The 24,374-nt window shown below is 38.1% G+C and overlaps 1 protein-coding gene and 1 pseudogene across 2 annotated transcripts; both read left to right on the top strand.

Moving 5' to 3' along the window:
* Positions 1-809: 809 nt before the first annotated feature.
* LOC149831084 (excitatory amino acid transporter) lies at positions 810-11,666 on the top strand. 2 transcript variants are annotated; one of them, XM_090011967.1, is made up of 3 exons: positions 810-933; positions 1,084-1,221; positions 11,492-11,666. In XM_090011967.1, the coding sequence occupies exons 1-3, from the start codon at positions 843-845 to the stop codon at positions 11,506-11,508; spliced, it is 246 nt and encodes an 81-aa protein (XP_089868093.1). In that variant the 5' UTR covers positions 810-842; the 3' UTR covers positions 11,509-11,666. The 2 variants fall into 2 exon arrangements, with proteins under 2 accessions (XP_089868093.1, XP_089868094.1); XM_090011968.1 differs by lacking the exon at positions 11,492-11,666 and adding an exon at positions 11,152-11,271 and having other exon boundaries at positions 811-933.
* A 6,775-nt stretch (positions 11,667-18,441) lies between these two features.
* LOC149831083 (transcription repressor MYB5 pseudogene) lies at positions 18,442-19,835 on the top strand (annotated as a pseudogene).
* Positions 19,836-24,374: the final 4,539 nt, after the last annotated feature.

Here is a 24,374-nt window from a genome sequence, read left to right as displayed (position 1 = left end):
TTCCAGTTATACAACCATACAATTTGGGGTTCGAACCTGCAACTTCCCAACATAAGGTGACGTGCACTAACTGCTTCTGCCGGACAAGCTGAGCCCCCGTTGGTAGGCTTCCATATATAATTCCATTTAGTCACAATATTTCTGGGTAGCCTAAACCCAATGAATTAGGCACAATTATGAAAGAAAAAGAAATCAAGACAGCAACTGCTATTTCTATAAGGAAAACAAAGTTCCATGATGCTGAAGGGACGTCGCGAGTTCAAAACCCATGGGAGCACATCCTTTGCTGCGAGGAAGAAGCTGGGTGCACTACCTGGTGGGTAAATGAGAACTCGTGCTTTTACATCAATGAGCTTGCAAACAAGTGAGGTGGTTTTCCCTGATTATTAAAAAAAAATACAAATTTGATAAATTAGGAAACCAATCAAAGTAGCTTATTATTCTAGTTATGTACTTTAGCCTAAATCTTGCAATTGTGCCAAATTCCACACATAAGCAATTTTTCGACCAAAGAACAAACGTATTTACAAAGAAATTAAAACATGAATGGTTAACCATTCAAAAATTTAGGTGTGTTTTTAACAGTATTTAAAACTTAATTTCGATTTTGATAAACTTTAGGTGTGTTTTTTAAAATGTCAAAAATACAAAATAATACAGGAAATGAGGAATACCTGAAGACAAATTTTTATCACGTTAATATTGTGAGAAAAATGCAATAATTTGAAAATATCACATTTTTTACTGTATGGGGCTCTGAAAATATCGCGATAAAATAGCAGTACAAAGTTTTTTTTTCCTTATGGAGAGAGAGAGAGAGAGAGAGAGAGAGAGAGAGAGAGATGCCGGCTACTGCGACGGTGGTGGGAGCCCTTCTTGGGTTGGGCACGCAGATGTACTCCAACGCCCTCCGGAAACTCCCATACATGAGGCGTGAGTGGTTTTCCTCCTCTTTCCCTCCTTCTTTTGCCCCTCCCATCTCTTTTTGTGTGCTTCCTTTTGATTCCGCGCTTCCAATGCATGAATTGGTGATCTGAGCAAGTTCTCTGTGCAAATTGATGATGGTGGTTGCTCAAATTACAGACCCATGGGAGCATCTCCTAGGCATGGGCCTCGGCGCCGTGTTCGCGAACCAGCTGGTGAATTGGGACGCCCAGTTGCAGGAAGATCTCGATAAGATGCTCGAGAAGGCGAAGGCCGCGAATGAGAGAAGATATTTCGGTAATGGATTTCTAAAATTTCCTTCATTTCTCTTCTTGGTTTGCTGGAAACATTGGGTTTTCTCAAGGAGAGAAATTGCCAAATTTGTGTGGATCATTTGGGTTTTGTCATGTTTGGTCTAGTTGGTATGGATTCATATGTGAATTTTGTGCTGAATGTTAGTTTTATTTCTTCAACCTGTTAGGCATATGATGTGTTTAGAAGCTTCCACAAATGAATTCTCTTTGCCATATAGACTTTATTTAGCTACTTAAAGGAATGGTATTAGTCTTTACGTGATATATTTTGAAGTTTGCTGAGTTGTTAATGAGAAAATCTTCATCTTTCTCTTTACCTCCTTTTTCATTGCATTCTGGGGTGGTTAGACGACCAATGATATCTACGATGTGGGAAAATTTTAGAACTTGATTTTGAGATTTAGTCGCTTGGTGTAAAATTAAATTCTTGATAGAATTGGTAAATTCTATAACAGTAGGGTGTTGGGGAGAAACCAAGAGTAGCATAAGGCCCTGTTTGGAATCTCATGTTAGCTAGGGAAGGAAGTTTGGAATCCACAAATCTTGTGGATTTGGAACTTCCCACCTGCTTGTTTGGGAGAACCATCAAAATTCCGGCAAGCACTTACCAAATCTATTTTGAAGTTGTTTGGGAGGATGTGTGGATTTCATAGTTCCCTTTTCAGATACCAGTTTCCAAACATATATGAGAATATGGTATTTTCCTTTAGGTTGACCTATGACCCAGTGGTCTGGACCAGGGTTACCGGAAGCGCCTAGCTAAAAGGGGAAGTGCGCTTCCCCGAAGCGCGCTTCGGAAGCGCGAAACGTCGCTCTTCCGAAGCGTGGGGGGAAGCGTCCCCCTTTATTGGGAAGCGCGTTTCCCTTTAATGGGGGACGCATTTCCCTTTAATGGGGGACGCGCTTCCCTTTAATGGGAAACACGCTTCCCATCACGCTTCCCCTCGCTTCCCCCATGCTTCCCCTCGCTTCCCCTGTTTTTTTCAATTTTTTATTTTTTATTTTTATTTTTTTTCGCTTCCCCTTCGCTTCCGAGACGCTTCCTAAGTCGCTTCCGAGATGCTTCCTAGGTCGCTTCCGAGACACTTCCCGAATCGGTCCTAAGTGGTCCCACGCTTCCCGCTTCCTAAAATTTTGAAAGTGCCTCGCTTCCCGCTCCCGCTTCCCGTATCGCTTCCCGCTCCCGCTTCCTCAACTGGCAACCATGGTCTGGACTTCCTTATTCAAAATGCTTGAACTAGGTCCATGCAAATCAGCATAGCGTCTACCCATGATCATTACATGAAAAAATAGTTTTTTTCCCACCATAGCGTCTATTCATCATCTTGACCTACTCATATTCATCACATGAAAAAATAATTTTTAGTTCAGCATAGCGTCATACCCATCATCCTGGACCATCCATGTTCATCACAAGAAAAATTAAAATTTTGAGATCTGCCAGCTCGTGCTCAGAAAAATAAGGCTTATCACTATTTTCTCTGCACAAGCATATATAGTAATAGCTGATCTCTGTTGGTTTTCTTTTCCTCTTTTTTTTTTTTTTAATTTTAGTATGAAGGCACTTAGATATCCTATTCCATTGAATTCCAATAGTAGGGCCCAAACTGTATTCATTAGCACTTAAATTTTTACTGCAGGTGGTAATCATGTAATACATGCCTACATGATATTTTTGTAGAAAAGGAATTTACAATGAAGGAGAGCAGAATGAACAGAGGCCTGAATATCATGCATTACTTGATCACAGTGCCCTCAAATTGAATAAACGACTGCAAACTCTTTCTACCAGTAATGATCAAGATTATTCATTTTCTAAATTAGTTTTTATCATGAAATAGCTTCTAATGAAATAACTGTGCATAATGCTTGATGGATCCCATCTCCAGCATTAATAAAATAACTACTCTTGGGGCCTCCAACATTAAGAAAAAGGGCCAGATAGAGATCAATTTGGAAATTGCGGCTTCTCTTTGCATTCACATGAATTTAATGGAACGATAGGTTATTTAAGGGAAGAACCTCTAAACCAAACAGAGGATTTGGTCATTGTATACAAAATGACATGTTGCCCTGTGCCCTTGAGAAATGGCCAACATTGATGGGCCTCATAGAATTAAAGACAAGAGATTAAGAGATATTATGTAAAAAGAATCAACATTCCACAATCTCCAGGAAAAAATAAAAAGGATTAAGTAAAACACTGGTTCTATATACACGGAATACATATTGTCCTTTCAAAACAATGAAATTTACAGGTAATTGCTTCCTACGCAATGGACTTGTCTTCACAGGTAACTGCTTCCTATGCAAGCAGAACCCACGTTATCTACATCTTTACATCATTTAGTCCGTGCTATGTGCATCTTGAAGGATATCATCTGCTTCCTTCTTACCTCAATATTGAGGCAAGTTGAGGTACTGAAACCATCTCCTTGATATGATACAATACAAAACTGTTCCTGATCCCATCTCCATCATCCAGTCACTAAACCTATGACCTACTTGAAACAAAGCAAGCTAGGGGTTTGAACTTATGGGTCCATCACGGTACATCAATCAATCATGGTTCAATGTGGACTGATCATTAGCTTTGTGTGATCAGTATAATAAACACACCATGTTCATCTGTGCTTTTCCAGAAAGATCATAATGCAACTTTTGCAAATGGTAATATGAAATATTTAAGATTCCATGGTCAAAGAATGAGATAAATGGACCCTCTAGAATAGCCTAAAACCATTCACTATGCTCCACAAAAGATCCCTTCTGGATATATAAGCAAATAAATATCTAGCTTATTCAGATTAAACAGATTGTGCAAATAAATATCTATCTCTCATTCTCATCAAAATACACACTCAACATAGCTTTTAACCTCCCACACAACCTTCAATTTAAGAAAACAATTATGGAAAAACCAATATAATCTCATATTACAGTTCCAAACTGCAACAAACATGAAGAGCATAGTCATAAAAATTACTTCATAACTATGTCACACGGACTCTTCTAACAGGGCTTAAAACTGTTTAAAATTATATATATATATATATATATATATATATATATATATATATATATATATATACCCTCCCCGCACCCAAGTTTTTTTAAAGTGCCGCATCGCCGCACCCGCACCTATGTGACATAGCTTCATAATCTAGGCATTATCAGACAAAATAGCAACATAATCTGGTCATTAACAATGTTATGTAATAATGGGCACTCCTTCCATCAAAATAGGGTTGCACGCATAAAGCTCACATTTAACTTTTTCTATCATTTTATAAGTTTATAACAAAAGTAAAAGGCAAAATGAGGGTGCATAGTTTTCTCCAATCACCAAAATGGGAATGCATAGTCTTCTCTAATCACCAAAACAAAATGTTTTTCATCTTGCAACCAATAGTTTTCTAGTTATGTGAACCATCTAACATTGTCAAAATCCATTGTTTCTTCAAATGTGGCATCATGGCCAAAAAGCAATGAGACATTTGTTTGTTCTGAGCCAAAAAAGTTCATTGTCTGCACGTAGTCATAATTTTCAAGGTCTAAAGACTGAAGTTCCTCTGCGACAAGGCGTTGTGTTGCTAACTTGGGTTTGATGGCTATGATACTTATACGGACCTTGATGGCTGATGATAAGGGTGCTAATGCTTCCTTCAATGAACCAACAATCTTCCCTTTCTTGCGTGGTCTTTCTTTGTGATTGGCTTTAGGCCGACATCTAGAATAAGTTGAACTCTCTACTCTAGGTGTGGTAGGATAGGTGTTGTTAGCGATTCTTTGTCACCAAAAACATCTTCTGTATCTTAGGCATCATATGTGGATGATCCGGAATGTAACATTAATTTTCATAGTTTTGATTATTACCCTCATCAGCCACAACATCAACAACGGTAATTGATGCCCCCAATAGCATTATCATTAACTACAATGATGCTAAGTTTTGTGAAGTTCAAAATATCTTCTCCTCGTAAATACTTTAGATCAGGTTTTGCTTAACAAATTAACAAAATACTTGTATTAGATATTTGTTTTATAAGAATAATGTGTTTTATTAAGGTTTGATTCAATGATAAGAACATACCTCAAAAAATTCATCTCAAACTTCACGTGAAGCAGTGACTTGATGAGTAACTGGATCATAGCCAAATCCACTAATATTCAGAAACTCCTTTATATGATTGTATTGCTTTATCCATGTCTTTAATCGAGATTGGACATTTTCAATTATAACCGCAATGCTTAGCTTTGTACTAATCTCATTAGCCATTCTCGTCGTAGTTGTTTTTTAAATTTTTTTTATCAGTCTTTCATCATTGATGAACTGCTTGCAAACATAGCTCCATGAGTAAGGCATCAACTTTCTTATGTGAATGCCAACAAAATTGTGCCTTTGAATCCTTACTCTTATCTTTAGCAATATAATCTGGACATTAACAATGTTATGTAATAATAGGCAATCCTTTCATCAAAATAGGGTTGCACACAAAGCTCACAATTAACTTTTTCTATCACTTTGTAAGTTTATAACAATGGCAAAAGACAAAATAGGAGTGCATAGTCTTCTCCAATCACCAAAATGTGAGTGCATAGTCTTCTCTAATCACCAAAACAAAATGTTTTTCATCTTGCATCCAATAGTTTACTAGTTATGTGAACAATCTAACTTTATTAGTAATCAAATATTTATTCTCGATTATATATTTTCTTTTTAGCATTGTTCTTAGTATCATATCGTATCGAAACCAGCTCCACTCTATCCCTACTATGTGTGTGTGTTTGGCTCTAAGTGTGCATTATTGAATGAACTTTGAGAACCAATTTATAATTGACCTTTCATATCTAGCTCGATTTATAGCTGAACCCGTTTAGCTATATGATGCACTAATTTTTTTAAATGTATTATTTGGTAATGTTTAACTACAGTAGTGTGATTGTGGTTTGTTTATTAACTGCATAGGAAATAAGTGGAATATAGTTGACAGGATATATGTCATTATTTTGTTGAAAATATTATAACAGAAATGCCTCGCCTTGCTGTGCGTGAGAGAAGGCTCATGACAATCAAGATTGTAATAATTAGAAGCAATGACAATATATGATATTATTGATTGGATCATTGATAATTATATAGCTCGACGTCCTATGAGAGATAGAAGTATGGACATGGTACATTATGTTGAAGGAATGATTAGAGATGGTGATGTTAATTATGTAAATCAACAAAGAATGACTGATGAAGCCTTCTATCGCCTTTGTTGCCTGTTGCGTGTGAGAGGACTACTTTTAGACTCAAAACATGTTATGTTGGAAGAATAAGTTGTGATGGGTTATCAAATGAATTTTAATGTCTAAAACATTTATTGCAGAAAAATATTATATAGTAGATGCAGGTTATTCAAATGTACCAGGGTTCTTGACTCCACGTCATGCTTTTCGTTATCATCTGAGTGAATACAAAAATGGTGGTCCAGAAAGAGAACCAAAAGAAACTTTTAGCCATCGTTGTGCCCAACTACGTAATATAGTTGAACATACTTTTTGTGTATTAAAACAATGATTCAATATTCTACGATTAGCTCCACAAATTTCAATTAGAGCTCAAGCAAAGATTGTTTTAGCATGTTATATCTTGCATACCTTTATAAGAAGCTTGGGAGGTGATTCACTTGAAGAAGTTGCTGATATGTTTGAAGGTGAACCTAATGATGAATCATATGTGGATGTGGATGAAATATGGGGTCTATCAAGGTCTCAACAAGAACGAGATGATTGGCGAGACTTTAGAGACAATCTTACACAACGGACATGGGCTGATGAGCATTCGTCTAGTTAGATATTTTAAATTTATTTTATGTTTTGGAACGAGGAGATACGTAAGAAGGTAGGCGTTGCATCCATTGAAAATAAGATGAGAGAGAATCGTTTATGGTGGTTTGGACATATTCGGCGAATGCCTATTGATGCTCCAGTTAGAAGGATGGAGAGATGGGAAAATATATTAGTTAAAAGAGGTCAGGGTAGGCTTAGGAATACTTGGATGGAGATGATAGGAAAGGATATGAATGCTTTGAACCTCACCGAGGACATGGCATTGAAGATCCAATATGATTTTCTGTTTTGGTTCATATCGCCGACCCCAATTGTTTTGGGATGAAGGCGTTGTTGTTGTTGTTGTTGTTGTATTTTATGTTGTTTTGGGTTATAATGTATTTATGATCGTGGTTTGGTTTGTAAGCCATATAAGGCAAAAATGTTATCTTAAAACTTCATTGTTATGGATTATGTTATTGTCATGTTATAGATTTTCTTATCATGTTTTGTTATGGATTTTGTTAATGTCATTGTGGTTAAAAGTATTTTGTTATAGATTGTCTTCTTTTCGTTGCACTCTTTGATCCCTTATAATATGACTTATCATGTTTGTTATGTTATGATATGACTTTTATCTTTGCCATTAATAATCGTGTTGTATAGGAAACTTTTAGGGTTATGGATGCCAATGTGAAAGAAGGCCTAGGAGCTAAAGATAAGAGTAAGGATTCAAAGGCACAATTTCGTTGGGATTCACATAAGAAAGTTGATGCCTTACTCATGGAGCTATGTTGTTCATCAAGGGCTAAAGCCTGATAAAAAATTTAAAAAAACAACTATGACAAGAGTGGCTAATGAGATTAGTACAAAGCTAAGCATTGAAGACATGGATAAAGCAATACAATCATATAAAGGAGCTTCTGAATATTAGTGGATTTGGCTATGATCCAGCTACTCATTAAGTCACTGCTTCACGTGAAGTCCGAGATGAATTTTTGGAGGTGTGTTCCTATCATTAAATCAAACCTTGATAAAATACATTATTCTTATAAAAACAAATATCCAATGCAAGTATGTTGTTAAGTTTTTAGGCAAAACCTGATCTAAAGTATTTACGACGGAAAGATATTTTGAATTTCACAAAACTCAGTATCATTGTAGGTAATGATCATGCTACTGGGGGGCATCAGTTATTGTTGTCGATGTTGTGGCTGATGAGGGTAATAATCAAAACTATGAAGATGAATGCTACATTTTGGATCGTCCACAATATGATGCCCAAGATATAGAAGATGTTTTTGGTGACAAAGAATCTCCAACAATTCCAATTCTTACCACACCTGGAGTGGAGAGTTCAACTTATTCTAAATGTCGGCCTGAAGCCAATCACAATAAAAGATCATGCAAGAAAGGGAAGATTGTTGATTCATTAAAAGAAGCATTAACACCCTTATCATCAACCATCAAGGTCCTTACAGATACCATAACCAATGAACCCGAGTTGGCAACACAACGCCTTGTTGCAGAGGAACTTCAATTTTTGGACCTTGGAGATTATGATTACATGAAGGCAATGACTTTTTTTGCTCAGAACAAACAAATGTTCCATTGCTTTTTTGCCATGATGCTACATTTGAAGAAACAATGGATTTTGACAATGTTACGTGGTTCACATAACTAGTAAACTATTGGTTGCAAGATGAAAAACATTTTGTTTTAGTGATTGGACAAGACTATGCACTCCCATTTTGGTAATTGGAGAAAACTATGCACTCCCATTTTGCCTTTTGCTTTTGTTATAAACTTATAAAGTGATAGAAAAAGTTAACTGTGAGCTTTATGCGTGCAACCCTATTTTGATGAAATGATTGCCTATTATTACATAACATTGTTAATGCCCAGATTATGTTGCTATTTTGTCTGATAATGCCCAAATTATGAAGTAATTTTTATGAATATACTCTTCATGTTTGTTGCAATTTGGAGCTGAAATATGAGATTATATTGTTTTTTCCATAGTTGTTCTCTTAAATTGAAGGTTGTGTGGGAGGTTGAAAGCTATGTTGAGTGTGTTGATGAGAATGAGAGCTAGATATTTATTTGCAAAATCTGTTTAATCTGAATAAGCTAGATATTTATTTTCTTATATATCCAAAAGAGATCTTTTGTGGAGCATAGTGAATGGTTTTAGGCTATTTTAGTGGTTCCATTGCTCTCATTCTTTGACCATGGAATCTTTAATATTTCATATTACCATCGGCAAAAGTTGGATTATGATCTTTTTGGAAAAGCACAGATGAACATGGTGTATTTTTGCGGGACATTTCATGTTGAGCTCAAGCCAATGCTCTTCAAATAAGGTGAAAGAATGAGATTGTGATGATTCCTTATGTTTTTGCAGTAGGAAGTATGCTGTATGCTATGGTTTGTACGAGACTCAATATATCACATGCGGTTGGGGTTGTAAGTAGATTTCTTGCTAATCCGGCAAAAAACATTGGGCTACAATGAAGTGGATTCATGGATATCTCAGAGGTACATCTAATATGTGTATATGTTTTTGGAATGGTAAACCAGAAATTGTGGGATTCATGGATGCAGATTTATGGGGAGACGTATTTCAAAAAGTCTACTTCAGACTGTTTTCATCTTTGCAGGATGAGCAGTTTTATGGCAATTCTAAGTTGCAAAAATGTGTTGCCCCTCCTCAACTAAAGTCGAGTATATTGCCACAGTTGAAGCATTTAAAAAGATGTTATGGATGAAGAATGCCATCAAATATTTGGGCATCAACAAAAAGAGTTTATGCCTTATGGTTAATTGTGATAGCCAAAGTGCTATACATTTTGCTCAAAATCTAGCTTATCATTCAAAGTTTAAGCACATTGATTTAAGATATCACTGGGTGCACAATGTGTTGGAGTTAAAGTTGGTTATGCGGAAGACAGTTCACACAAGTTGCAATCTGTCAGATATATTGACAAAGGCTCTATCAAAGGATGAAGTGGTGCATTGCCAAACCTTGGTAGGAGTGGTTGTTACGTGAGCTTTGGTGAGATTGGTCAATCACTATGTGAGGTGTTCTTCCCTATGAGTATGGAAGGGGGGGGGGGGTCTGTTCATATTTTTTGTGGTGGTTGCGATAGTCTTTATTCCTCTATTCTTGTAGAGAGACGTGGTGAGAGACAAGAGAGTGTGAAGTTCCTCTTCATTGTGAGAGAGAGGACCTTGGACTTATTCTACCACCAAGAGAGGGAAAAGTAATTTTTGTAAGCAAGTGTATTTTCAAGCTTGGGAGTTTGAGAAGAAAGAATTGTGACCCTATTTCACATAGTGGATTCTTTGTGGCGACTCCGTGGTTTTTTTTCTCTTTTTGAGAAGGTTTTCTACGTAAATCAATGTGTTCTTTTCTTCGCTTTGATTTCTTTGTTGTTTTTCTATTCCTATTGCATTGGATAAAAAAGGACGCATGAGTGGTTCTAAAGGACAATAATGTACCTACCTGAAGCTCTTGCTCAGTGTGCTCATGGATTCTCTTAACTCTTTCTTATATGGCTACTAATACTGGATGAACCAAAGGATACAAAGTGGAACATCAAGATGCTGGATGAATAGGTCAAGTGGAGATTATTGATCAAGCTTTCTGGGGGAATTCATAAAGGCATAAGCACAAAAATGATCCAAGGTTCTTGGAATGGTCCTGAATTAAAGCATTGTAATGCTGTTTGACTCTCGATATGACCGGATGGACCCTAATTATTTGTCAGACGCTGGTAACCCATTGGAAGAATTAAGGAGTCATTCTCCAGTGCTTTGTCTCCGAACAATGGAAGAACCCTCCTGAGATTTCCTTAACTTTAGAAAGTGGTTTTATATTTTTCTCTGATGGCTTTCCATGACCTTTTCCACAGACGTTTCCCTCCGAACAATGAGGTTTTTGTTAATGGTGTTATTCTGTGGATCATTTTATTATTGCATGGCCCTTGTAGTTACTTGTCCAGTACAATTCTGTGTACAAGGTGGAACCAAAGATTAACAACGGTAGAACAGTACAACCTAACATGGCTGCTCCTTTTTTTTGAGCTTGTAGGAGATGCCTAGTGATGTGGATTCAACCTTGATATCCTGGATTAAGTGAAGAAATCCTGACACTGGTATAGTTGCATAAAAATCTTCAAAGTTTCAAGTAAAGAAAGGTGGATGTATGTTGTTGCTGTTAAATTAGGACATTACGATATTTTCCATTGATTTTTCAAATTCTTCTTGCCATGCTACTTCTTGAAAGGTTCATTTGGAGTTACTTTTCACATGTGATTCTCTAATATTTTAGTTTTTCTCACCAATGTTTAGTCCAAATATCTTATTTTGTTTTTATTTGCTTTACTTAGCTTTTAGTTGTGCAATTTCTAATTTTACTAACTTTGTTGCAGATGCTGATGAAGACTAGGCCATGCTTGTCAGGCCGTTTTCACAGTATTCAGACATTTTCTTTCTTGCAAAACCTGAATATGTTTTTGAGGGTCACTAGGAACTCACTTGAATTTGTGAACTTCTAAATCGTTATGATCTCTTACGGGAGTTCTAATAAAATTCCTTTTCTAATAAGATTTGGATAATGAAAAAAAAAAGCAAGTTGAAACAGCAAACTATATTCCCGCTTTCCTGGAATCGCCACATGTTGACATCTAAGAACTGATTTAATACAATAAAAAACCCACATTGGCCCTTTATTTGTTTATTACACTGGAAAGCCGGCATAGGGTTGGGAGACCGACCTCCACATTAAGGCTCTGTTTGGGAGCCGGTGTTGGAGAGTAGATGAGAGGAATGATGGGATCAGAGAAGAAAATGGGTGATGAGGTACAGAGCCATCGAGGGCTCTATCACCACTGATTTGATCAGTTTATTAATCTAAGCTGTTAATAATGTGAGTTAACTATCTGCTAACCAGGCTAATTGAAAGTTTTTGGGTTGATTTGCTGGATTTTTGCATAAGTAGTTAATGTTTATAATTTAAATATGTTTATTATAAAATTAAATATGAAAACTAAAATAGCATCGTCTATTTGAATGTATATTCTAAAAATCAATGTGAACTCAAAAATAGCATTTTCTATTTAAATGCGCTTTTACATTCTAGTATTAATAAAAGATTAGTTTGCCTGACTTAGTCAGCCTCCAAATACATCCCTGTTCTGATCAGTTTTCTTGCTAATTATGTCTAAACCATTTTCATGACAAAGTTTGTGAATAACACTTCTATATATAAGAGCTCGCGAACTTTGCCTTGTGTGTAATGAGTCCCAGGTGTACCCAGTCAGGACAATCCATTGGCTGTGTGATTTTTCTTTTTTCTTTTTCATGAGGAACGGGAAAACTACCCTCGAAATCAGAGACTTAGTCATGCTGGCTATGCCTGCCGCATTTATGGTAGCTGTCCCAGCGGTATAAACCCGTGCCGGACTCCTCCTCCAGGGAGACCTTGCTTCCGCATAATGCAAGGGATGGATGCCCATGGAAATGGAACCTTGATCGCCCACCTAGCAGCCAAGGCCCCTCCCACCGTGCCAAACCCTGTGATTTGATCTTCAGGCAGCTAATTTGGAATGCGATTGTGAGTAGTCTAGCATAAAAAATTATGTTAGTTGAGAGAGAGAGAGAGAGAGAGAGAGAGAGAGAGAGAGAGAGAGAGAGAGAGAGAGAGAGTTACTACAGTGTAATTACTTTTTCACAACCACTTCAACATTTGGGAATTTTCATCCAAGAAAAGAACTTAAAATATCAATTTATTTTTGCATCATTTGGTAGTCCTGCAGCAGAAACGTTCTTCAATGACAAGCGAAATCCTTGATTTTGGCCAATTAATCCGCCATTTTAGCACGGTTAGGCTTTTCCGGAGAACATTGGCACATGACAACTACGCAGTATGAATAATTTGAAAAGTAGGATATTCAAAGTATTTTGGAAAACAAATTCATCTACATGCAAATACCACTATTGTTTATTGTCAAGTTTGATATTTCTAGAAGCTATAATATCATTATTATCTTTATCCTGTTTCTTATTGTCTTTCCTATGTTTCAACGTGTTGGATGGTGATTGGTCAAGTTCCTTGTTGAATTTGTTTTGTTTGGGAAATCACGTGGAAAGACCATAAGGCCATGCACAAAATCATGCCACACAAGAATCGGTCATTTCGGTGCTTAAATTATACTTAGCAGTTTGAACATGCACATCATAAGCTTTGTGAATCTCACGCCAACCGATCATAGTCGGCCACTAAAAACAAACAGAGAGAGAGAGAGAGAGAGAGAGAGAGAGAGAGAGAGAGAGAGAGAGAGAGAGAGAGAGAGATCCAAGAAAATTTTGTGATTAATTTTTTTTTGATTTCCTCTTAAGAATATCAAAGCTTCTTAAAAAATCACATACATCTCTATATTATACGACAAAATACTAGAGGTAAGAAAAAAATTAATCATGATAAAATTGGTATAGGATTTGACAAGTTATTTATTACATATAATGGATATTTTATTATTTTCATAAATTTACTTCAATACAATGAATGTCACATGCCTATTTCTTCCATAGGCATTGGCCCGTGGGCGCGACGATCCTTCCTTACCGTTGCAAGTCTTTCGGTCGCTCACTCGTAACTAATTTATCACGGGCATAAAATGCTTTACAAACGCGCGATGTGCCAAGCTGCCCAATCTGGTCAGCCTAACAGCTAAAGGCCGCCTACCAACACCTTTTCATGTGCTGAATCATTTCATTGGTCCTGCACACCACCTCGTGCGCAACTGCTTAATGAAAACTAATCAAGCTCATTTTCAAATGCGTACTCTATGTAGTTCATGCTACTTAGTGCATAGCTGTTTCATACCAGCTATCACTTTCGGAAAAGGCACAAACTTTGCCTTAGCCTTACATGCCATGGAGCTTATTGCAACTCCATGCATACGCTACAACAAAATCTTGCCACAAAAGGAACAAGACCTTGCGGCATCCAGTTCGAAGACCAGTTGATGATTTAACAACATAGCGAATAACACTATCCAGACTTATTCGTCGATGCCTAGGCATTCACTCGCCTATCTCTGAGTCACCATACTCGGTTGGAATCACCTAATGTGATCTCTGAAAGAATTAACCCTAACCTACATGCACCCTTGTGCATCCAACCAATATGTGTGGGACACTGCAAGCCGAGAGGTCCTTAACCAAATCTCCAAAGGCAACATCCTTTGATCCGCTGGCATTGCTTAACCAAACAATGCTTCATGTCTATGCTGCCATATAGTGATGCACTAACGACGATACTTGTCGTGCTACCACCACACGTCACCAACGCATACTGCGCATCCGTACACTCGATGCATTTTCCACTCAGTAGAGCTTCGCACTGCACATGCCTCATTCCGAAAGCTCGATCCGGGACAATGAAAATGCTAGCTATATTCGTGACATGGTGCCATACACATAGCTGCAATCAGGTGGATTTCTTATCCCATTTTTGTTTCAGCATTATATCCTCTAGACCATGCCCTGACCCACTTGAAGTTGGGTTCAGATGTGAGCATGAACCAAGTTACCAATTTTAATTTTGGGTTTCCCATGATTTCCTTAATTAATCAATTCAATCTTAATCTTAATTACTTCATTAATTAATAAATTCAAGTCTTGGTCACATTAGCTGTCACATTTTATGGGTACTTCTTTTACAATGTCACCTATGAGTTCATTATCAGAGATGAAGATCTATTTGAATCAAAGCGACATGTTGGAAGAAGGAAAATGGTTTCTCTTTACCCAAAAGAAACACCAACTTGCAAGGCTTGGCCTTCACGTTGTCTAGCTAGTAAAATTTGAGCATGCATAAGAGTAAGTGACGATTCTTTCGTGAATGTGCTTAAACTCACAAGTGATAACATCAACCTGAATAGGATCCAGATCAGCTCCAAATGTTAGATCCATTTCATTCATTAACCTGGCAACATCATGGCACATGTCTCATGTTCGTAATTGTTCGTGAGTCCAACTAGCTAAGGATGGAACAACCAAGCTTGATCTCTGGCTCTGGCTCGTGTCTAGCCAAGCTCAAGTTAGGCACCCCGAGCCAAACCTTATGTGTGTGCACTTGTTTAAGCTAAACGAGCTGCTCATGTCTCAACTTACCAGTTACATGAGCGATTAACAACAAGCCGAACCAAACCAAGCTCCGAGCTGCTCAGTTTGTTTACCAGCCCTAAGTCCAATGGAGCATGTTTAGATGGATCATGCCCAAGAATCCAAATCCCTTTGACCCATTCTCATTTAGTACCCATCTTGACTCCTTGATGTAGACACTGTTTTGCCGTTCTTTATACGTTTAAGAAAAATATTGTCCCCTCTTGTTCAAAGAAGAAGAGGTTGCCTCAAAATTAAAATTAAGAAAGGTTGATTATGTCACAAGACTGTATCACACTTGGTTTCTTTTCTTCCTTCACTTCTTTCTAAGATTTGAGTGTAATATTATTTTACTGTTTAGTGCACTATGGGGGCATCTCCTTGCCGTGCAATATAGATCTAGATGATTTTTTTAATTTTTTTTATGGGAAAACATCAGTCCACACCTTATCTTAGGGTTACTTGAGTTGGGGGTCATGTTATAGCTGTATCTTATTTTCTTATTGGAAACTTGGAACTTATAATTTCACAATCTTTTTCAAGGCAGAAGTGTGACTTGGCGAAAGCATTGCTTGATTGTGAAAACCATAGTCATCATCAAATGATGTCACTCCACTTAGCCCGCCAACAGTTCAGTCTCTATGATAATCGGCAGTAGTGGACCTAAGGCTGGCAAACGAACCAAGCTGCTCGTGGCTTGGCTCAGTTTGGCTCATGTAAAAGTCATTCAACCTTGTGACTGAGCTCAGCGAGATGAGCCATGAGGAACCCCTACTGCCATAATGAGCCGAGCATGAACAAAGGGTGTTCCGCTTGGCTTGGCTTGTATAAGCTCATCAATGTGTGTGTGTGTGTGTGTGTGTCTGTCAATAATGCCATTGTTCGCGAATGGGTTACTTTTTGTGCTAGCAACTGAGAGGTCTTGACTTCCATTATCATCCTCATGGAGTGTTTTGAATATTTCAAAAAATAAATTTTTTATTTGCACAAGCCAGCTCAATCTTGATTCGTCTCGCTCGTGTTCCTCATGAGCTCAAGCTTGGCTGAACTCACCAATAGCAATGACCCGGGTTCAAAATGAGCATGAGCTTTAATGAGCCAAGGCTAAACAGCTTGGGCTCCTCTCGTTCGGTTAGTACAGCAACAGCAGCAATAGATTTTGTTTTCTTTTCTGATGAAGAGGAACCCAAGGCAAGAGCCGAGTCACTTAATGGGCCCGCCCCTCAGCGAGGTAAACCCTAGGTGGCGGAGATGATATTGATGACATGCTAGTGGCAGTGATGGCGATGATGATGTTGATGGTGATTCCTGAGGATGTTTAACAAACAAATATCAATATCAATTCATCATTAGGTCCATAAGAGTTCATGAAGTTGTTCACAACTCGTGATGCCAAGCAGGACTCCAAACACTTTTTCTTACATGTGCTTCAATTTCCATCAACTCTGCACCAACTATGCATGGTCACCATATATCATCGTCATGATCAGTCATCACAATAGCGGTTATTAACTGTTAGAAATGTATATTATCAACGAAAAATTGCTAAAAAATAGAAATTCATGATCTCTGAACATGGTTTACATGAAACTTAAGCGTATCTTAAAATTCATGGCCTGCTTTTTGTTCAGAGTAATAGCTAATTTCCCTCGGCTGACACCTTTATTTGTATTACAACAATGCAGAAGAGTTAAGTTCAGGGCAGGAAGAAAACCAATTCTTTTTGGTGAAGAGAAATAAAGGAGACCAATTGTTATTATTGTTTTCTTCAGACAACACACACACACACACACACTTGTTTGTATGAATCTAGGCATTAAATGTTACATCAAGTCACAGTGAATCTTTACACTGCTTTTCCAAGACATTTTGGTAAGGGTCAAGGCAAACAATTGACAATTTCACTCCTAAAAGAAACAGTGGAATGCCAAGAAATTAAAGAAGGTAATCGAAGCACAACATTGAAAATGTGCAAATAAATATTGATCTACAAGATCAAATTGATTATGTAAAATAATATATTTTTTCAATAGTACCTGATCATATCTATTGGTCAAGATATTCCAATGAAATTCATGTCAAAAAATCAAATTGTGATGAATTCAGTCTAAAATTAAAAGAAAACCACCACAATTTGATTTTGTGATATGAATTTCAATCAAATAAAATCAATCTAAAATGTGAGTGATGGATTTAAACAAGTAATAGAACAGGCCAATTCTTCAACTATAATGGCAGCCACACGTTGTTCACATCTAGGACACTTTATATTGAAGCTGTTGAAAATTTGATTTGCATAGTGCAACTGCATCATCTAAAACCCATCTCCTACTAAACAAACCATGTAGATCACATCCTAAGGGTAGATCTATAGAAAATATAAAACTGTAAAGAAATAAAATTCTCTAGTTGATTGTACATACAATAGATGTTGGCTATATATATATATATATATATATATATATATATATATATATATATATATATAGATAGATAGATAGATAGATAGATAGATAGAGAGAGAGAGAGAGAGAGAGAGAGAGAGAGAGAGAGAGAGAGAGAGAGAGAGAGAGGTCACATTTTTGTTACTTCCTGGTAAAAAGGTAGTTGCAGGTGTTTTTTTATCAAATCTGAACCTGTAGATGTGTTCACAATTGTTTATTTACCAAGGAACATGTTTTGGATCAAATCAATTTACCAAAAAATTTAGAATCTTCAATCATAAAATTTTAGCACAATATGAGCCGTTGATTTTTCACCCCTCTAAAAAAACACATGTGCATGAAAAATACCTAATTGAATGCATCTTAACTATTAAGTAAATTATGATAAACACATCTATCAGTTTAGATCAAGCAAAAATCACGTGCAGCCATGTATGTGGCTTAACGAAACACACACACACACACACACACACACACATATATATATATATATCGCGCGCAAGTGAGAGAGAGAGGGCATAAAAGTCATAAATACATTATAAAAAGGTGGTCATTGGTGGTGGTCCTCTATGAGTATGATGCACTACAATGACATACCATCTTGAACAAGAAAGCTCTTACGCATGATAAGCCATAAAATTGAACCACATAATTGTTTAGCATTTCATTATTGTTGTGTATAAGTCTGCCAAAGCTAGTTAAGTATTTGGTGTCTACATAAATGTCCATATCTACTGTTAAAAGGTTGGAGTGATGGTGTTTTCCTAATGGGCCATCACTGTTGCAGCAAGCAGAAAGTGAAGAGAGGGTTGTGGTCTCCAGAGGAAGATGAGAAGCTCTTCAAATATGTGACCAGTAATGGCCACGGCTGCTGGAGCTCAATCCCTAAACAAACAGGTTTCTTTCTCATTTCCTCGACATAGAACACCTTCTTTTCTTCTCTTCCTTTTTAGGTTTTCTTCCATTACAGTGCATAGATGTGTTTTCTTCCATCTTCATTCTAGAGAATTGCCTTTGATCTCAGGTCTTCAAAGATGTGGAAAAAGCTGCAGGCTGAGATGGATCAATTATCTTAGACCTGACTTGAAGAGGGGTGCTTTCTCTGCTCAGGAAGAAAGGACTATTATTGATGTACATAGGATTCTAGGGAACAGGTACGATACCTATTACGGCAAATCATAGTCACCAAATATCGTTTCCCGGGAAAATAAGATCACGATATTTTGAAGATGTTGGTGATATTTGCGACCCTGCTACAAATATTGCCTCTTTATCTGTCAAGCTCTTTTTTTTTCTTATTTGAGAATACTTATTTGTCAAGATCTAAGATATGAAAGAAAGAAAACCAACTTTTTCCTTTGCTAATCTTTTCTCCTTTTGTATTTTTGGTAACAGATGGGCTCAGATAGCAAAACATCTACCTGGGAGAACAGATAACGAGGTGAAGAATTTTTGGAATTCATGCATCAAGAAGAAGCTGATAGCACAAGGGCTGGACCCGAAAACACATAAGCTGTTCCCCTCACAGAAATTAAACATAAACCCCAATAATCTCCACCACCTTCCATCCACATCAAAGATCCCACAAACTGACATCCGTATCAATGACAACATCATCATGAATTTCCCAGTGCATGATTCTTCAAACATCCTTGGTTACTTTGAAGACCCTCAAGTTGCATTTCACGGTGCAATGGAGAACAACCCAAATCCTGGATTTGTTTGGGATGCAAACAAACAACAACCTGCACCATCTTTGATTAACAGAATAGCAATCCCTTCTACTCCCTTGGTTGATCCCTCTGGGTTTGGAGCATCCTCATCATCAAACTGCTATTCAGACAACTTAGTTCAAGAGAGAACTCAAGTGTGGAAGGATAACAACTCCATATGGATGGTTGATGGGGCCCAAAAGGTTGTCATAGGAGAAGGACAGCAGCAGCAACAGCAGTTACATCAACAACAACAGCAACACGTTTTGGTACCCATTTCATCAGAGGTGCCCAAGCTCTATGAGATGGATTTCAATGAGCAAAATCCTTACAGTAATGCCTCAAATTATGATGTTGATTTCATGGACTCTCCCATGTTACCTTGTGGGATATATTGCAGTGAAGGAAGCAATCTGATCCCTAGTGACCAGCAAGTTTGGCATTCATGAATCTAATGCTTTTCATTGACATGAGCCACAGTTTCAATAGAGTTAGGTGGGGGTACGTGGTCCTGATCGGGCAGCTTTTGTTTCATTCTATTGCTCACTTCTTTCTTCCTTAATGTTGATTTGTGGTATGCATGTATTGAATTCTAGTACCAATCTGTTGCTCTTGTGAGTGTTTCTCTGTTGAATGCCTCAATGAAATGGTCTATACATAGCTACTGGCATATTGATCTGCTTGTGTCACTGCCCCAGTGTGTGCGCGCGCACATGCGTGTGTGTGTATGTGCATGCATGCGTGCACGTGTCCTTGGCCCTGTGCAGTAAATGTATGCGACCATCAGGTGCATGCAGGTTCATGTTCTCAAACTAAGGATGCATATGAACACACAAGATTGAACTTTGAGTGCATCTGTAGAAGTGTGCCATAGTAATCGGCTATGATTTTTCATAACGAGAACATTAGCTCTTAGAAGAAGTCAGTGTTCCTGCTAAGAGCTATTAGTTGGAAAGTAGACTACCGGGTCAATGTTTCATTTCTCAATGCCTAAAGCTTAAATCCGTCCCAACAAAGACACCACACACCTTGCTAGGTGAGTCGGCTTAAGGCTTTCATGTTGAAGGAGAGTGAGTTCGATACCGGCCGGGGGTGTGCATCTTTTGCTGTAAGGCCTAAGCCAAATGGGAAACTATCCCCAGTGGGCAGGGTGCCGGGATCAGGTGCAATCACATTGCACAAATGCAATGTGTAGCTGCATCTGATCATCATTCATCTGCCGTTGCACAGCCTGTCAGAGTGGGACCAACAGTAGATGGATGACAATCAGGTGCAGCGGCACATTGCATTTGTGCAATGTGATTGCACCTAATCCTCTAATCCTGCCTTGTAGGCAGAGGGAAGTACTCGTAATTAAAGTTTTACACTGCAGACATGACTTAGGTCCATGGCCATAGTGGTGGTTTCTCCATGCTAAATAAAAGAAAACAAGCTTAAATCCATGATCATGATTCATGCATGAATGGCAAGTGCAACTAGGCTTTTAGACTTTTGGATGTGCTGAATTTAAAAGATGGATAATGGTCGTCATGGTACATTGGTTGTGTAGATTTCCATCAAAATACTGTTTATACCATGCAATAAAAGAACTCAAGGTTTGGTGATGTAAAACCACCACTGGATTTATAAGGAAGATCTACTAAAAACTAAGATTATCTAAAATTATCTAACTTTATCTAGGAAAGAAAGAAATATCTGAAAAATAATATGAAACTTGATTACCAAGAAATGATCTCATCTCAAACCCTAATTTGGCATCTGGCACTGTCATCTTTTTAAAGATGGAGGTTTCCTGATTCTAAACAAAGCAGACTTCTTATTACGATAACTTTCTAAAAAGATAAAACCTATGTTAAAAATGTAAATCAATACAATGATCCAAATATAAGAAGAACCAAAATAGCAATCAGGAATCCAAATGGATCTTTATAGACCCAGTTACTATATATGCTCCGCTCCTGCATCATTTCGTGATCACATAATTTGCATGGTTAAAAAGGAAGCAAAGGGTTACTTATGATAGATGCAATACCAAAACAGTCTTTCCTTACTAATTTAGTAACAAAATGATCCAACCAATACAATCAAACATGCCACCCGTTCCCCCCCTCCCTCCTTCCTACAAATGAAGTTATCATTGCCAAAAACTTGTAGATCTCTCTCTCTCTCTCTGGCACCTACACTAAATCTGTTTGTCTTGTAGGGCTACCTCACTTTAGTCCCATGTAAGACCACACCCAACCCCGTTCAGGTGAGCTGACTTATTTGGTCTGCAATCATGCAGCTCGACTCAGAAATAGGGAATATAACTCTTAGAGGCTTAGAGGATGAAACTCGTGCAATTATATACAGGAACCTAGTCTCTCATCGTGTTTCTAAGAGCTCGACCTGCTCATGCTTATTGCAACTAGAGAGAAAAAGGCTCTTTGAGGAGACATAATTGTGGGAAGGGGACATTTTTTGTGCAGCAGCGCTGCATGCTTAGTGTGCAGCTCAGCTGTTGATGACCATCCATCTCAATATTTCTCGAAATGGACACAACACCTATCTCGAGAGAAATACCAAGATGGGTGGCTGTCAAGCAGGTTACTGCGTGCGCCACTGCATGCCCACCATGCAGCGACACTGCATATAATGTGCTTCACTTGTGGGAAAACTGTTATCCATGAATAACATTCTCTACTTCCCTAGAAACACGATGGTTTTTTTGGGGCCGGAAGTATTTGTTAAGGAGGAATCCTTTGCAGTAGATATGATCTTGGGGCCGGTTTGTATTAGGCGCAGCAAGAGGTGGAGGTTCATCTGGCGGACGTGGTTGCTTACTTCTTGGTGGTTTGTTTGGATGGCGCGAAACGATGCTCATTTTCATCATATTCCAGTTAACATTCAAAACCTGGTGCATAAAATCTTGGTAGATGTTTATGCATCTTAGTGATCTTCCACTCCCTCCTGCTGATGCTACCTATCCTTTGTAGCAAACTGGCAAAGCGGCTCCGGCGTGAACCCATTTTTTCTGTCTGATGTTCTTTTCTCTTGTGCTTTCTTTATTTATTTTGGCTTTTGCTCTTGTTCAGTTCATGGGTTCAACATTTTGTTGTTCTTCATGAGTGGTAATGTTGAATTACTTTCGGCTCTACTTCCCTTATTAAGCTATGGGCATATGCAAATGGAAATCGAACCCTAGAGCCCTCATCTTGAACATGTACCACTCCTACTCTCACATTGTACATCACAAAATCTTGGAAGCGACCATATATAGGCATGGGTGCTTTAGCTCAGATCAAATCGAAACCAGGCCAGCAAGCACCCGTGCATGCGCACGCGCACACACATAAACCTCCTTTCTAGTTCTCATCCTAGCATTCATGCTAGCTCAATCCTGACCTTCCTTCAAGGAGATTGATAGCCCTTTATTTGTCTTGCATAGTGATTGTACGGCATTGGTCACGCTTGTTTTTGGCATCCAACCTGACCCAGACCTAGATATTCAGGTATGAGCATAAAAAATGTTGATCTGAATGTTGTTCAGGTTATCCCGAACCCTACCTGAGTAACATGTGGGTTGGGCTATGATTTTTGCTGATGAGCCGGTTGACCCGAGGGTTTTCTTATGTATTTTTATGTAAAAAAAAATCTAAATCTTCTAAATTGTGAGGGTGGGGTTTGAGATTTCATTTTCTTGACTAAGGTAGCCCGAATTTGAGTACTTGTTATTTGGCTAGGTTTGGGTGCACCCACAAGGATATGATATCATGTGATGGTCATGCTCCCTTTTCTTGCTTGCTTGTTAATCATATATAGTGTGATTGAGAAGGAATTGCACATTGGCTTGTTAATTCAGTTTCTGTATTGCCATTTTATCTTAGTAAAAGGGTAGGTTTGACTACCAAAACCATTATATGGAAAGAGGGAAGATTGAGTGAAATGGTGAACTTAATAACACGATTGTAAAGATCTTGAAACTACTGGGATGAAGGAAAATATATTGCTGAACTTAAAACTTGCAAAGAACTCGAAACTCATAGAAGCTTTTTGGCTTTTGCTATATGATTGGACTTTATGGAATTTCATAAAATGAGTTGCACAACCATTTTCCAATTAGCTTTAAATACTTGTGCACTATTTGTTCGCTTCTTGTTCCTATTCATAAGAAAGGCTACCTGCTAGGATCAGATCAAGATCAAAGAACAGCTATCAGATTCAGTTCGAAGTATCTTGGCTATTGTCCAGCTTAGCCGACCTTAGTGATTGGTTGGGGCCGCCACCATATGCCAATTCTGATCGTTATGGACATATAAACGTCCAGACCGCGTCATGTGGCCGGCCCTCACCCCTAAAAATTTCCAAGGTAAAACCCACTAATGGGACGTGGTAGCTCACAAGGGGTGGCCTCAAGGGTTTTACCAACCAGAGGCCAACTAATATGTGGACGGTGATTTGGGGGGGATGGGGGGGACGGTGATCTGGGCTTTGATATTAATGGTTAGGATTGGCATATTATAAGTTCCATGTCATATTTCGTATGACCTGATTAGTGAGGTAAAGATGGTGACTGGTGAAAAATAGGTTCAGTAGCCAAACATGGACTAATTGAACTTGACAATTTGTGAATACTAGCGATTTCCTTCTTCTCACTGATTACTTTGACATCATTTACATGGTAGGCTCCCATCCACCTTGTGTGTGTATTTTTCTCATAAATAGGGCCGGTAATTAAACAAACTGTCTAGTGGCTGGTCGGGCGGTTCGGGTCGCTTGAAACTCATTCATGAGCATCAAGTTGGCTAAGTGAGCAAAGTCAGGAGTAGCTCCTATCCATTGTTATCATGTGTGCTAGAAAAAATGACCTGTAAAACAAAATTGATGCGTTTATCAAAAAACCCTACAATTTTCAAAAAGTCGCTCATGTCCAAAACTGCAACTTTTCAGCTGTAAAAGGATATTTTCACCCTTTGCACATGAGAATTTCCTTCAGATATGCGAACTTC

Source organism: Nuphar pumila, chromosome 7 (genome assembly GCF_984573655.1).
Source record: "Nuphar pumila chromosome 7, dmNupPumi1.hap1.1, whole genome shotgun sequence".
Classification (NCBI taxonomy): domain Eukaryota; kingdom Viridiplantae; phylum Streptophyta; class Magnoliopsida; order Nymphaeales; family Nymphaeaceae; genus Nuphar; species Nuphar pumila.
Note: the sequence above shows the minus strand (reverse complement) of the source record. Positions and strands in the feature narration are given on the sequence as shown.